We start from the raw sequence: 15,822 nt of genomic DNA on the forward strand, positions 1-15,822 counted from the left end.
GGGGTAAAACTTCCTAGACGTCTCTAACTAGGGAATGTTGTGAGTGGGGTATGGAGTTATGACATGTGACCTATATCATTGGAAAGCTGAAAACACGTCATTTATTTATCTGTTTTCCGTTTTTGCTGAGGACCCTCACAGTTCGAGAAATTTAGGTCTGAAAATTTGAATATATTTTCGCCGTGACCTTGGATTTCTCCATTGAATTCTAAACGTTTCAAGAGAGTTCGAAGTACGTGAAAGTTTTAAAAATATACGAAATTGAATCACGTTAAAATCATCGGTTGAATGGTCCAGTGGTAAAGAGTTGGGATGGTAATCTGAAGATCTATGGTTCGTTCCCATTTACATTGCAGTTTTTTTCTTCTTTTTTTGTCAGCTTCCAAATTTCGCAAAACTGGCTGAAGATGATTTTTGAGTTTTTTCAGCTCATATTTTTCAAGTTTTGATACATCAGAAACATTGTTTCTCTTTTCCCCAAAAATTTTTTTCTACTTTTTTTTTTTGAGTTTTTCAATAATGGAGTATATTGGTGAAAGAATACGAGTTTATTTATAACCAGCCTGGCTGCCGCGCCTTCGGCGCTTCATCCGGCTGGCCTCTTCTTATTTTCCTGTTCACCCTCTCACAAAAAGTGTTCACGTGGCCGAGTGGTAAACGCTTACGCCTGTCGCTGAAAAGGCGAGGGTTCGACTTTTGCCCATGGCGCGCTCTCCCCTTTATTTCTCAAAAATCTTGCGGACATCCTGAAAAACACACCGACAAATCCACAGACAGAGCCCACACGCGTTTTATATATAAGAATGATTGCACAAATGTTGTTTCAAAACAATAAAATGGAGGAAGCAAATATATCTATTGCAGCGAGCGCATATTATGAAGGCCAAATGAGCACATCCAGTCCTATAACATGCCTTGTCTGTGCACTGATCGAAACAATAGCGAGCAGGTGTTTCGAAAGGGGATGAAGTATCCATATATCCGGTTTTTTTCCATGAGTATTGTAGGAATGGCTTGAAAAATTCTGCAGAAATTTGATGATAGAGGAGAGAGACCATCCAAATTTCGTTGTTTCTTTTTGCGATGACAAAGTCTGGTTGAAAAGCCAGTGCGTATGAAGTAAACTTTTTGATTAGATTCTGAAGTGCATTTCATTGTTGTTAATGTGAAGTGCGAATCTTTGAATATCCAGATCGTGTAATGATAACCCTAAAGTTGATAAAGTGGATTTGACTTCAAATTTGTAGTTTACCGGCAGTCAATTTCTCTTTCACAACTTCATAAAGTCTAGTCCCTAATAATTTCAACAAGTTCGTCCGGCTTTCCTTAAATTCAGCCACATCTTTTTCATAATTTCTCAACTTTTCCATATGTTTCGCGGTGGTTATCCAACGGAAACGAGAATTCATTGAGGGCAACGATCTCGTTCCTTTTACCGTATCGCGATAATACGAAATGGCTTCAAGAGCTTCATCTCGTGATAAGGCATGTTATAGGACTGGATGTGCTCATTTGGCCTTCATAATATGCGCTCGCTGCAATAGATATATTTGCTTCCTCCATTTTATTGTTTTGAAACAACATTTGTGCAATTATAAATAAACTCGTATTCTTTCACCAATATACTCCATTATTGAAAAACTCAAAAAAAAAGTAGAAAAAAATTTTTGGGGAAAAGAGAAACAATGTTTCTGATGTATCAAAACTTGAAAAATATGAGCTGAAAAAACTCAAAAATCATCTTCAGCCAGTTTTGCGAAATTTGGAAGCAGACAAAAAAAGAAGAAAAAAACTGCAATGTAAATGGGAACGAACCATAGACCTTCAGATTACCATCCCAACTCTTTACCACTGGACCATTCAACCGATGATTTTAACGTGATTCAATTTCGTATATTTTTAAAACTTTCACGTACTTCGAACTCTCTTGAAACGTTTAGAATTCAATGGAGAAATCCAAGGTCACGGCGAAAATATATTCAAATTTTCAGACCTAAATTTCTCGAACTGTGAGGGTCCTCAGCAAAAACGGAAAACAGATAAATAAATGACGTGTTTTCAGATCAACAAAAAAAATAAATTGTTAATTGAATAAACAGATAATCAAATTGTAAATCAAGCATATGAAACAGAAAGAGCTCATTATGTACTATTTCAGTGTCGGTTCAACTTTCCATTTCTAGACAACAAAAAATTAATTGTTCCAGACGAAGCTTTTGAAAGAATAACTGTTATATATTGAACACAAATATATGTTTTATTTGAAACCGGGAAGTTCCAAGTGTCGTGTTCCAAAATAACTGGGTCAGCTGATTTGAATGCAAAAAAGAATGCGTGCTTTCATTTTCAATTAAAACACATTTTTCATTGGGAATCACGTTAAAGATTTCACAAAATTCAAAATAGTATTTCCACGAACTGTTCGTTTTTTTTTCAGTTTCGAGAGCTGGATATTAATCAGGCATAAGTTTCCAAGATGATTTGCTGCTTATTCGTAGGGTCAATCATTAAATACGAATAGAGTTCTTTCTAAAAGTGAAAATATTTTTGTGAATCGAAAACCTAAAATTACAAAAATTGAAAACCTAAAATTACAAAAACAGGCATGTTAAATAAACTATAACACGTTTTCGTTTGTTTTTACGGTTAATAGGATCAGTGACTCGTGATAGAGTAGTATTTTGCGTATCCTTACATGGCACATACATCAGTTGAGCACAACAAAAATCATATGTAACTTTTTAGACACGAATAAAACCGTGCATTTTTATTCTCAGTTCCACCAAACCTGCACAAATTAATATTGATCTTCGTCTTTTCTGAACTTGATTGAAAAATCGATTGATTATGGAAATATTCAGGATTTGAAGAGACTCGAATTAAACCTATGAAAAAAACCGTTATCCAGATTTTTGAAAATATAGATCTGATATAGTAATTCGATTTGAGCATCTATAAAGTTTATGATAATTATGAAACTGTGAAAAATCAACTAACTGACTAACGATGCAAAAAATTAACTGAAAGAAGAAAATGTTTCGAAACAGAGATAAGTCAAAAGTCGTTATTATTAAAAACCACTGCGCCAATTCAAAATAAGAGCATAATTTCTGCATTTTGTCAAATTGCCAATGCTCGATTAAGGATACCACAAATTGTCATTCTACAAGATGTCGAATTAATAGATCTGAAAACATGTTTGCTTTGTTACAATCGTGAAGCAGGAATTTGGAATTCGTCATCACTAATTCAACCAGAAAGAGGTCTCCAGTGAAATCTTTTCTGTTTCAAAAATTTGTTAAAGAAAACAGCCACTTCTCACCCATTAATCGGAACTTTATTAACCATTTAGTATTTACGGACTGGATTACTACGAGCTGAAAATGGGCGTGACCTAAAACCTAATATCCAAAAAGCAATTGTTTCGATAATAGTAAGTCACCGAATTCCCGGTTCCAAAGATGCCGATGCTGATATGTAACTCAATACCATTTTTAAGCAACCAAAACTGATTTTCCGATGTATAAACTTTTGATATCAAAAACTAGAAACAGACAGAAATATTTTCTTGATGAAATTCTTCGTCGGGAGCTGTACTAATAATTTTTGAAATTCTTGGCTTTTTAATGAAAGTTGCAAACAGTAACAGTTATGTTATAAAAAGTCAGTGTTCACAATTAAGGCTTCCATTCGGTCCAATTTTTGACCGACCTGACCGACCGCCGACTTGACCGACCGCCGACCGACCGATCGCCGACCTACGCAATTTTTTCTGTCTGCATGCGCCATAATCTACGACAAATTTTGAAAAGAAATCCGGCTGAAAACTGACATTTTTCCGGGCAAGGATGACAAAAAATGAAATAAATTAGGAATAATTTGAACAAAATTAGTACTTCCAACAATGTTTAATACCAATTTTCGGTCTTAGTGCAATTTTTAATGACCACAGGTTTATTATTCCGATTTTTAAAAATCACTCGAAATTCGTCAAATTTTTCAAAGTGAATCATGTTTTGACATAATTTTCAGCGCACTTTTCACAACTTGAATTTTGAAAAATTCTGAAATTTATGAAAAAAATAAACTAAATTTAAACTTCCGCCGATAAATACGCAAACACTTCACGCACAAATGCGGACCTCGGTCGGCAGTCGGTCGGTCGGTGGTCGGTCGGCGGTCGGACCGAACCCGACTGGGCCGAATGGAAGCCTTATTCACAATTTTTCAAGCGGTCTAATTATCTCTTCAGAAAATTTATCAGAATCCATAGTCGATTCAAACAAAAAACATTCCACCCTCTTGGCTGTTGCACCGATGTGGACGGGTTCAGTGGTAGTTGGAATAATTAGTTTATTGGGTAAATAAAAGTAAGGGGGCAAAGACGGAAGGGGGAAATGGGAAAGGACAGAAATGGGGATAGTTCACGAATTGGACGGGAGTAATGTCTTCACAATTACAACTAAAGAATACTATCAAAGGGGTGTTTCTTTTATACTGTGTTTCTGGGCACGTCATTTCCCTCCGTCTCTCGATGCTCTTCAGTGTCTTCTCCGGGTGATGGTTTCGCCGCCGCAATCTCATCTTCTTTTTCCAATTTGATTGTCGAGATCCTCGTTAATCGACCGTCCTTGTGGCGCCATCTCAATTAACCATTTTTGCAGGCAGTGATCGTTGGCGCCGGAAGTTCCTTGATCCGGTAGGCGAGAGATAAGAGAGTGGTCGTGGGGGGGGGGGGGGGGGGGGGGCAAGAGATGATGGATGCGTCATCGAGCGGTAGTCTTTCTTCTCCAATCTTTAATATCTTATAATTGCGTCATCCTGGCGCAACATTGGCATCATAAATTATTGCTTGCATATAACAGTTTTACTATTGTCCTTTGAGTGCTTACAGAATCCAAAAGAGTCCTAAATTTATTGAATTTGGATTTTTATAGATTCAGACGATGTTTTTACAAGGTCTAAATGTGTATTCGGATATCAAAATTGTTCCAAGTTTTTTTCATTATAAAAACTTTATGTTTCGTAGAAAAGTTTTGATGAAAGCTTATTCAGTTGGTCGATAATCCGTATAATTGTTTAATTTTAATTTCTTTCATCGCATATAAATTTTTACAGTCATGTACATATAATCGCGTAAAATCCTGAGTCTTTATTTTCAAACCCTTTCAGTACAAATTGCAAGTAGTGGGAACTTAAAAATAGTCCACATGATAACTAGTGAATTTGTCAACATGCCAATAAAATTACTGTTGTGTAACCGAAATACATAATTTGTGTTTTGTGTTCATAACAGTACTGAGTCCATAGCACGAAAGTCTGAAGGTTTCGTTATGTTTATTTGCCAATAATCAGGACTACAATTCGAAAATCCAACAAATTTTCATGCTGGTTTGATAGATCTCCACTTTTTTCTGTTAAAAAAATGGGTAGAAAAGACCTTAACAATTTTTATAATTGCATTCTTATTTCGGATAATCGGTATATTGACGGTTCAACTAACTGAAATTAAAAATTGATCTTCACTTAAGTAAGTGATGTAACAGTGAACATTGTTAGTCACTAAAAACTCATAATTTAGTTTCCGATCTGTAAACTACTGTGATTGCTGTTTCTATAAGGCCTTATTTCATAACTATATAAATATTCTATCAAGGACCTTCAATATTATTAAATATTGTCCTGTTTCCCTAACTAAATTCATAAAAATTATATTTATTAATCTCATTCGACTCTGGAGAGATATTTCTTTTTTTTCGTTTTTTTTTCGAACTTTCTGTTGCTGCTTCAAATTAATATTAATATCCAACTGTATAGGAAGCTATGTTGCTACAGCCCCAGACGTTCTGGCACTGAATCTATGATAATATAACTTCTACCATCCCAGTCTAAAACAGTAGAAAAAAGTGCAGGAGTATTTTCTCTAGTCATACAAATTTAGTGGCTACTATGCTGTGCTGATTGTTACAGTCCACGGACAAAATACAAGATAATGTTTAGTGCGATAACGTGTGAGACTCATGGTCGAGATGAAACAGGAACTTTTATTTTTTTCCTTGTTATTATTCCAATTTTTAACACACAGTTTGGTATCTACAATCTTGCAATTAACTTGGAAATCAGTAAAAATAACACAAATTTTTTTGATACCACTGTTTCGAAAATGTTGTATTTATTATTAGACAAGTTTTATTCATTTTGATCGTCAAAATATAACTGTTCACGCTAATGGCGGTGATAACAATCTATTTTATTACCGTTAAACACCGAGAACTTAGAACTCGCTGATCTTTTATGACAATTTTAGTGTACCTCGGACTTTTTGAAATCTATCTAAAACAGAAAGTGTTACCGAACTCATGAAAACAGCTGCACTAATCTCTTTCATTGTTTTATCTGGTCCCGGAGACTAGGGAATAAGACGTCTGGTATTCCAGGTGTATACCAGAAGGTCTATCATCTGCTCTTCGTGGAAAAAGGAGGCTCTGTGGACCAGCTGGCTTTTGGGTATCTGGTGCATTATCCAGTTGGAACTAAGTAAGGCCATCCGGTACAGGCGAATGATGATGGGTGAGAAAATAAGAATAATTTGAGCAGGTTGTGAATGAAACTACTATGAAAAATTAGTTTGGCAAGAAAGTCGGAAGAATCATATTCAAAAGAACAAGTAAAGTGAAGGAAACTATAAAACCGGTCATAGGATTGCTGAAACTGTCAAAAAATTCTGGAAAAGTTGAAAACTATAGTTCTCTGAATAGACTATCTCCGTAACAAGTACTCAAAGCAGATCCAAAATGGATTACTGTTTCATCATGACCATTTTCTTGTTGAAAATTTTTAGAAATGCTCCGTTTGGAATCCTCACAAGAAGTATAACTGAAATCTATTCATTCAATCTTCATTGTTTCAATTATGGATCCAAAATTAGTATTCGTCTACAACTTTCAGATTTCTGATAGAAAGCCGGCCAAGCTATGAGAAGGATTCTTGCTCTCGGTATGAACCATTTACCAGTTGTGTAGTTGACGCCTTGTTTATATGAAAGTTCTTAAACACGATAATTTTTTTTATGAAACTGCAAACATTGTCGCTAGTTCAGATAGTTTTACAGTTTCTAATTTTTGTTATGATGAAATTCATAGTGTGTTTAACAATTTTCTTGACGGATCCTTTTTTGAATCCTACACCCCAAATCCCCAATTTAAAGTTCCCTCTCTCCCCCTTTTCCAAACTTCCCATCCCGCTACTCCCCTCATCATTTCTTCCCTTTCCACCCGTCTGCTCATAATTTCTGGAGTGCTTCTTCTTCTTGTTCAACTACATCATCTGCCTTTCGGCTAGCTTCTGCTCTCGGAGCCATATGTGGCAGGCAGCTGGAGAGAGGGGGAACGACGAATCGAGAATCCAATTGCAACGAGGAACGGAAGAAGAAGGGGAAAGTGCGGGAAAAAGATGAGAAGAAAGGGAAAATGAGGAGGATGGTAATGATGAGTGTGAAATGTATTGGATGGGGTCTTCAGCATGGCAGCGATAAAAAAAGTAAATGTTATATATAGAAGAAAGTATTATCGGAATGCTGAAACAGACTAAAGTGTCGAAAATCGAGCTATAACCAAATTTCCGACTATTACATAGCAAGTGAGGGTAGACACTTTTTGAAAAAAAAAGTACACCGTTCAGATTTAAAATATTAAACTTTTCGCTTGCTTGGCATGTTTCTTCTCGCCGCCATGTTTAAATCACAATCTAGAACAATTAAAATAAGTTATTTCAATACATTAGTGGTTCGAGTCTTTTAAATCTTCCGGTTTCAAAAACTAAGTATTTACTGTGAGGGTTTTTGGCATCAATAACGTGTTAAAAATAAGATCACTCTGAAAATGACTCTTTTTCTGAGTTTAAAAAATTTCTTATAATTCTCTAATCTTGGTGTATCCTCTATCTTGGTGTATCCGAACATTTTTTAAACTATGAGACCGTCTTATGGCGAACATCTCAAAATAAATTGGGCTTGTTAAAATTATGAAAAAAAATCTATAACAGTGTGCTGAGAAAACAAATTACTCATACCTATACAACTGATAGAACATTGATACAATCCTGTACGATGTATACTTTTGGTTTCACTTTTTCGAATTGGTAATTTGAAATTTTGCTGCACCATTCTTACTGACGAAAACATTTCTCGTAGAGTCATGTTTCAAAATCTAGACATCTTCTTTGTCTTATTTACCTGGGTAGTCCTCGGGTGATTCAATATCTTTTATTTCCAGATCTCTCATCTGCTCCGCTAGTTATCCAACAAAATCCACACCACCTGCAATAGTTATAGTCCCATATGTCTCCCCGTTCACCTGTTTTTTTTTAATTTTCGTCTTCCGGTCGAATTGTGAGCTCATGGCAAGGCTCACGAAATGTATTAATCTTGTAAAGTTTACAGTTGCAATGAGATCTGAAGAAATAACAGACACTGAAAAAACTGATATGAGTTTTGCAAAAGTACTATTCTATTAATTATCGTTTATAGCCAATTTTTGAAAAAAAGGCTTGTTTTCGGTTTCACTTATCCTTTTCAATTATTTGAAACTATTCTGCACCAGTCGAAATGTTTGAAAATATTTGTCACAGTACCCTGTTTCAAAATCTAGATATCTTCCGTGTCTCTTTTTCTTGTGAGTAGTCCAAATCTTCACTAACGAAATCCACCACCCGCAATAATCCCTCACCTGTTCTCATAATTTAGTCATTCCCACCACCCCTCATCCACCTGTTTTTTTCTTCTAAGTGTAAGAACTATCAGGTGTGACGGGGGCCCAAGTGTTTTTCCAATCTCCATCTCATCACCTGTGCCCCACCTGGAATCCTAAAAATAAAGCCACACCAGGTGTCAATTCATACACACACCTGTGTTGTACGCCCCCTTCCTCCCAATAGTTACATGATTTCCTTTCTCTCCAGGTGCGCAAAGAGTTAGAGAAGGAGGGGGAAACAATGACAATAAGTATTCTATTTCGAGGAGACCGCCCGTTCTTCGGCAGGTGGTGGCGAAGGAAGGGGTACCGCCCTTTTGGCACATGCCGAAGAATCATTTCGGTGAAGAAAAGGGGGGACTTTCACTATCCAGATGGCATCGAGTGGAGAAATGCCTATGAACGGAGAATTTTTAATTTTAGTGGACTGATCATGAGGGTCCGGGACATTTCAAAACCAGAAAAAAAACTTGGTTGCCAACTGTCTCGGTTTCAAAATATCTAGTTTTGAAACGTCTAGGCGCCTGTCAGTTTTCATGAAGTATTGCCGACTTGAACTGCTAGAATTTCAGTAGACGAAGTGAAACCGAGTTTTCTAAAAAAAATTTGAGATGTCGATTTCCGAACTGATAGTGGCGCCAAATCAATTTTCTCTTGAATATATTCGATGTGAAACGGCGAAAACTGGAAAACACCTTAGTGAAACCCATTTTGAGTTTAAAATCAAGTAGAAATGTTTTTCTGATGAGGTGAATAATGACTTTTGTGAAATTAGAGATGCTTAACGGTGTTTCATCAAAAAATGGGAGAATCGTTATCTAATTCAGTCAGAAAAACATCGAGTAAGTTAAACATATCCAACCGTTATTATAAATTATTAGAAACATGAATAAATATGAAAATCGATTTTGAAAAATACTCATCTGAAATTTGTGTCTCTGTTTCCGGCAGTGAGTAAAAAAAAGAAGAATTAACTAATTTAATTCCAATCAATCAGAACTTTTAAAATTTCTTGATTCGGTTAAAATCTTCTTCAGTTATTTATTCAATACAAAAAGTGCAATTGATTAAGAAAATCAATTACATAAAATCAAACTGTCATGTTTTTTATCAGATAAAAAAAAAAAAAAAAAATCTTACAATTAGTTCATCTGATCATCAAAACCTGGTCTTACCAATCCAAATTACGTAACTCAGTGACATACTGTCTCTCTTGCATCATAAACCTTGGTTGAACGATATTTGATACCTATGCCACGAAATTCTTTATTGTTTCATTAAAAAGTCACTATCCAGTTCAAATCTAGGCTAAACTCTGTACACGTCTGTTTTCAATAAGCGAAAATTTTTTAACAGCTGTTCTCCCTTCAAGCCGTTAGCTTGCACCTGTTCCAGATGTCCGCACAATCTGTCTGTTGTGACGTCAGTGTGTCCACATGTCCAAATTACATGGGGATACTTATCTTATAAGGATCGATTTATTTACAAAATTAATTACCCGGAATTTTTTGGCATCAACAAAGTTAAACCGTGCGAGAAAATATGTCAATTAAACAGATAAAGTCGGCGAGGATTCTGGAGACTAGGCGGGGGTGTCGGATCGCGATGTGGAAGGGCTGACAGACGCGGAGCTGGTGAAGAAGTGCTCGAATCCAGCGGGCAGCGAGTTTTCTTTTCCGGATAACTGGGCTTGGAGCTCTCGGATATGGGCGATGGTGGCCAGGACGAGCTCATATTGGTCGGCGTCTCCCTCGGCAGCGACTAGTTGACGGAGACGGTTGGTGACCTGGAAATAAAAAAGGTTAAGAAATTTTTTTACTGTTTCAAAAAAGGTGAAATTTTTTACTGTTTCCAACTTTATTCTCAAAATTTATGTACTGTTTCAGATTTTCCGATTATTTTAAAAAACTCCAAAATTACCTTTTCCTTTTCCACTCTCTCTGCCGACGTGGATTTCAGGATCTTTTTGGATTTCGGGGAGACATGACTGATGACGTCGCGTGGTGGTCGGGCAGTGGAATTTTTCATTTTAGCAAGGAAGCAGAGAATAGGGATACAGATGTCTGAATGGAGTGAATGAAGGTCCGTTTGGCGGAAAAGAGGGGGTGGAGCCTTGGGCACGCAGATGGTATGGCCACGCCCACTTTGGGTGTTTATGCACAGGTGCGCTGAAACAAAAAAGAGGTGATCTCGGGCGGGATCGAACCGCCGACCTTCTGTGTGTTAGACAGATGTGATAACCACTACACCACGAGACCGCATGAAAGAAAGAGGTCGGCAGGGTGTGGAAGAGCACGGAAAGAAAAAAGAAAAAACTGGACAAGTTGCGGGTGGCTCTAAGGCACTGGCTCAAGGGTATTATGGGTTGTACTTTCTCCGAAAATAAGAATATCACAAAACACACACTGCCCTAACTCAAAAATTCCCGAGAAACTGCAGTTTCTGAAACAGAAGATTTTTGCAGGGTTCTGACTTTTACTAGTGCTTCTCGTATTTTCTAACAAAAGTTAAAGTTGCCTTCAAGCAATCCGAAAAGCTTGAAGTTTAGAGTAAATAAATACAATTGAAATCCTTCAAGTGCCCAGTTTTACGGTTTTTCATAAAAATCCGATAACTTCTATCGTGCGCCACGGCGTCACAAACAGTCATACATATATGTAAGCTCAGTTTTCAGTGGTAATGTATATCAGCCCTAAGGCTTCATTTTTTTAGTTGAAAACTGTTTTGAAAAATCTCTTATTGGAAAGTTATACTGATTTATAGACTAGCTCACACAGGAGACATAAGACTTGTGAGAGAAGTTTCGTTTTTTGACGGGCTGTTCAAAATTTTCCTTCAATGTAGCTGCCCGTAAATGCCTGAAAATGAAGTCTTGCATTATTTGATCTGTTTTATGCTGGCAGTGAAAATGTAATGTTTTTTCTGCAACAAATTATGTTTCGAAAAATTATTCAATTTGCCCAAAGAGCATCAACACCGAATTCAAAAATATTTGTTTCAAAAATGCTTCATAAATTCACAACCTATTTCTTTTGCTACGTTGCTTAGGCTAATCAATCAAAGACCAACTGGTACTTATAAAAAAAAAACGAAAAATAATGTTTCAAACTGTATTGAAACCAGTCGGTTTACGTCGCCTAACGGCGACTAAACCTCCTTCCCTACACCACCCTTCTCAGTTTTACAGCGCCTGCGGCGCTTCTTAGCCGAGCAGTTCGTTCCGATAAGCACAATTGTAAAATCTCTCCTTTTCAGACTCAAATTCTACAAACTTTTTCAATGACTTTTTCTATCCTGATAGAATATGGAATTTAGAATGAGCTGTTTTTGAATTTACCAATTTGAACTTTCTTCCTATGTTTTCCTTATTTCAAAACAATCTCACAGAAGAACGTGAACTTGATAACTCTTCTTTCTTCCCTTCCCAAAAGGCGAGTGATCATACCGAAATTAGTTTTTACTCTTTGACTGATCGGCGGCAACGCCGCCTCCCTTCTCGGAATATGGCAGACTAAGACGGTGTTTTAACAAATTATCATCCAAGAATTCATTATTTTTTGTAGAAACCGAGCTACGACGGGTCTTTATTCACATATCAGCTTCTTAAGTAGTGGTCTTCCATTTATTCTAGGCCTCGCTATCAGAAAACATGGTCTCCCGGTTCTTTTAATTCCCATTATGTATGTGAACGTCAGAGCTGTGCGGGATTCCTTCCTCCGACTTCCTTCTTTCTTCTTCCGAGCTTTTTTTCACTTCCTTCTTCTCTCTTCCGACTTCCCTTTTGAAAATTTCACTTTCTTCCTCCTTCTTCCGACTTCCCTTTTTAGAAAATTTATTTCCGACTTCCCGCTTCAGTCTTCCACTGAAATTTTTTGCCACTTCCGTCTTTCAAAAAAGTTTACAAAAATTTTGGAATTTTCGACTGACTTCCTTCTCCCGTCTTCCTTTTTCAAAAATTTAAATTCGAACTTTCGAATCCGAAAATACCGAATGCTATCGGTCTGGCACGTTCATGATGAAATATGAATTTTAAGATTACGGTAGTCTTTTGACCCGTAGCCAACGGGAGTTTTCGGGCTCTTGACCAAATTTTCATTCAATTTTCTCTCAAATGCAAGATGCGGAGCAGACTTATTGACAATTTTTTTAATCATAGTCACTGTTTTTCCCTCCATTTAAATCCAAAAGCTCCTCAATGAATTACTTTCCCATAACAAAAAAGCAACAAAAAAATTTCCAATTTGACGGGAACGAACTCGCCACCCCATGCGTAAGAGTCATCTGTGTAGACCACTACACCACACACGCGCGGCCGGCGCCTGTCGAGAGTGCAGTCAAGAAACATCGAGTCAGTAGTGTTAGGTTGATATTTTGAGCTTTCTACCACCCTGTCGGGACACACTCCCAGCAACGAAATTTAGCACTAAAAACCTCATCGTCTCCAGGAGACGTCAAATTTGATATTTTTGAAAAAAGAAAAGTTCGGGCATCAACTAAGTCAAATTTCCAATCTATACATCCAGGTCTCAAAAAAATCGGCCCACTACGAAGGGAGTTATGGCAGGCGACAAACAAATACACAGACGGAATCTGTTGAATATTATTAGTAAAGACTAGCGTCCCCCGCCTCCCGGCGGGCTCCGCAGTACTCGGCTGCGCCTCGTGCGCGGTGCTTAGCAAGTTTTATATTCAAAAATTAACTTGCTCGACTTGAAGGAAAATTGAAGAACGTCCAGATTTTGAGTTCAAAACTATGTATGACACCGACTGGCCTTATTTTTCACTTGTTCGAGCAGAAAATCCGAAACTTTTACAACCAGTCGATTCACGTCGCCTGACGGCGACTAAACCTCCTTCTCAACGCCCCCTTCTGGGTGCTACAGTGGATCGTAATTAAATTGCTCTATTTTTCCCTAATCCAATAACATCAAAAAATCCTTCACGTCTTCACATTTTAGAAAACGGCTCATAACTTTTCATGACGTGGATCAATCCAGAAACGGACCACACGTTTGGAATCCTCTATTTTTCCCGAATCCAGTGATATCAAAAAATCCTTCACGTCTTCACATTTTAGAAAACGGCTCATAACTTTTCATGACGTGGATCAATCCAGAAACGGACCACACGTTTGGAATCCTCTATTTTTCCCGAATCCAGTGATATCAAAAAATCCTTCACGTCTTCACATTTTAGAAAACGGCTCATAACTTTTCATGACGTGGATCAATCCAGAAACGGACTACACGATTGGAATCCTCTATTTTTCCCGAATCCAGTGATATCAAAAAATCCTTCACGTCTTCACATTTTAGAAAACGGCTCATAACTTTTTATGACGTGGATCAATCCAGAAACGGACTACACGATTGGAATCCTCTATTTTTCCCGAATCCAGTGATATCAAAAAATCCTTCACGTCTTCACATTTTAGAAAACGGCTCATAACTTTTTATGACGTGGATCAATCCAGAAACGGACTACACGTTTGGAATCCTCTATTTTTCCCGAATCCAGTGATATCAAAAAATCCTTCACGTCTTCACATTTTAGAAAACGGCTCATAACTTTTCATGACGTGGATCAATCCAGAAACGGACCACACGTTTGGAATCCTCTATTTTTCCCGAATCCAGTGATATCAAAAAATCCTTCACGTCTTCACATTTTAGAAAACGGCTCATAACTTTTTATGACGTGGATCAATCCAGAAACGGACTACACGATTGGAATCCTCTATTTTTCCCGAATCCAGTGATATCAAAAAATCCTTCACGTCTTCACATTTTAGAAAACGGCTCATAACTTTTCATGACGTGGATCAATCCAGAAACGGACTACACGTTTGGAATCCTCTATTTTTCCCTAATCCAATAACATCAAAAAATCCTTCACGTCTTCACATTTTAGAAAACGGCTCATAACTTTTCATGACGTGGATCAATCCAGAAACGGACCACACGTTTGGAATCCTCTATTTTTCCCGAATCCAGTGATATCAAAAAATCCTTCACGTCTTCACATTTTAGAAAACGGCTCATAACTTTTCATGACGTGGATCAATCCAGAAACGGACTACACGATTGGAATCCTCTATTTTTCCCGAATCCAGTGATATCAAAAAATCCTTCACGTCTTCACATTTTAGAAAACGGCTCATAACTTTTTATGACGTGGATCAATCCAGAAACGGACTACACGTTTGGAATCCTCTATTTTTCCCGAATCCAGTGATATCAAAAAATCCTTCACGTCTTCACATTTTAGAAAACGGCTCATAACTTTTCATGACGTGGATCAATCCAGAAACGGACCACACGTTTGGAATCCTCTATTTTTCCCGAATCCAGTGATATCAAAAAATCCTTCACGTCTTCACATTTTAGAAAACGGCTCATAACTTTTCATGACGTGGATCAATCCAGAAACGGACTACACGTTTGGAATCCTCTATTTTTCCCTAATCCAATAACATCAAAAAATCCTTCACGTCTTCACATTTTAGAAAACGGCTCATAACTTTTCATGACGTGGATCAATCCAGAAACGGACCACACGTTTGGAATCCTCTATTTTTCCCGAATCCAGTGATATCAAAAAATCCTTCACGTCTTCACATTTTAGAAAACGGCTCATAACTTTTCATGACGTGGATCAATCCAGAAACGGACTACACGATTGGAATCCTCTATTTTTCCCGAATCCAGTGATATCAAAAAATCCTTCACGTCTTCACATTTTAGAAAACGGCTCATAACTTTTTATGACGTGGATCAATCCAGAAACGGACTACACGTTTGGAATCCTCTATTTTTCCCGAATCCAGTGATATCAAAAAATCCTTCACGTCTTCACATTTTAGAAAACGGCTCATAACTTTTCATGACGTGGATCAATCCAGAAACGGACCACACGTTTGGAATCCTCTATTTTTCCCGAATCCAGTGATATCAAAAAATCCTTCACGTCTTCACATTTTAGAAAACGGCTCATAACTTTTCATGACGTGGATCAATCCAGAAACGGACTACACGTTTGGAATCCTCTATTTTTCCCGAATCCAGTGATATCA

At 37.3% G+C, this 15,822-nt stretch overlaps 1 protein-coding gene across 1 annotated transcript; it reads right to left on the reverse strand.

Annotated features, from left to right (window-relative positions):
• Nucleotides 1–10,332: 10,332 nt before the first annotated feature.
• On the reverse strand, nucleotides 10,333–10,778 carry GCK72_012264 (uncharacterized protein; the record flags this gene model as incomplete). The annotated part of the gene is made up of 2 exons (XM_003094874.2): nucleotides 10,333–10,536; nucleotides 10,671–10,778. 2 exons carry the CDS (start codon nucleotides 10,776–10,778, stop codon nucleotides 10,333–10,335), a joined length of 312 nt encoding a protein of 103 aa, XP_003094922.2.
• Nucleotides 10,779–15,822: the final 5,044 nt, after the last annotated feature.

The sequence above is a fragment of the Caenorhabditis remanei genome, chromosome IV (assembly GCF_010183535.1).
Source record: "Caenorhabditis remanei strain PX506 chromosome IV, whole genome shotgun sequence".
Taxonomy (NCBI): Eukaryota; Metazoa; Nematoda; class Chromadorea; order Rhabditida; family Rhabditidae; genus Caenorhabditis; species Caenorhabditis remanei.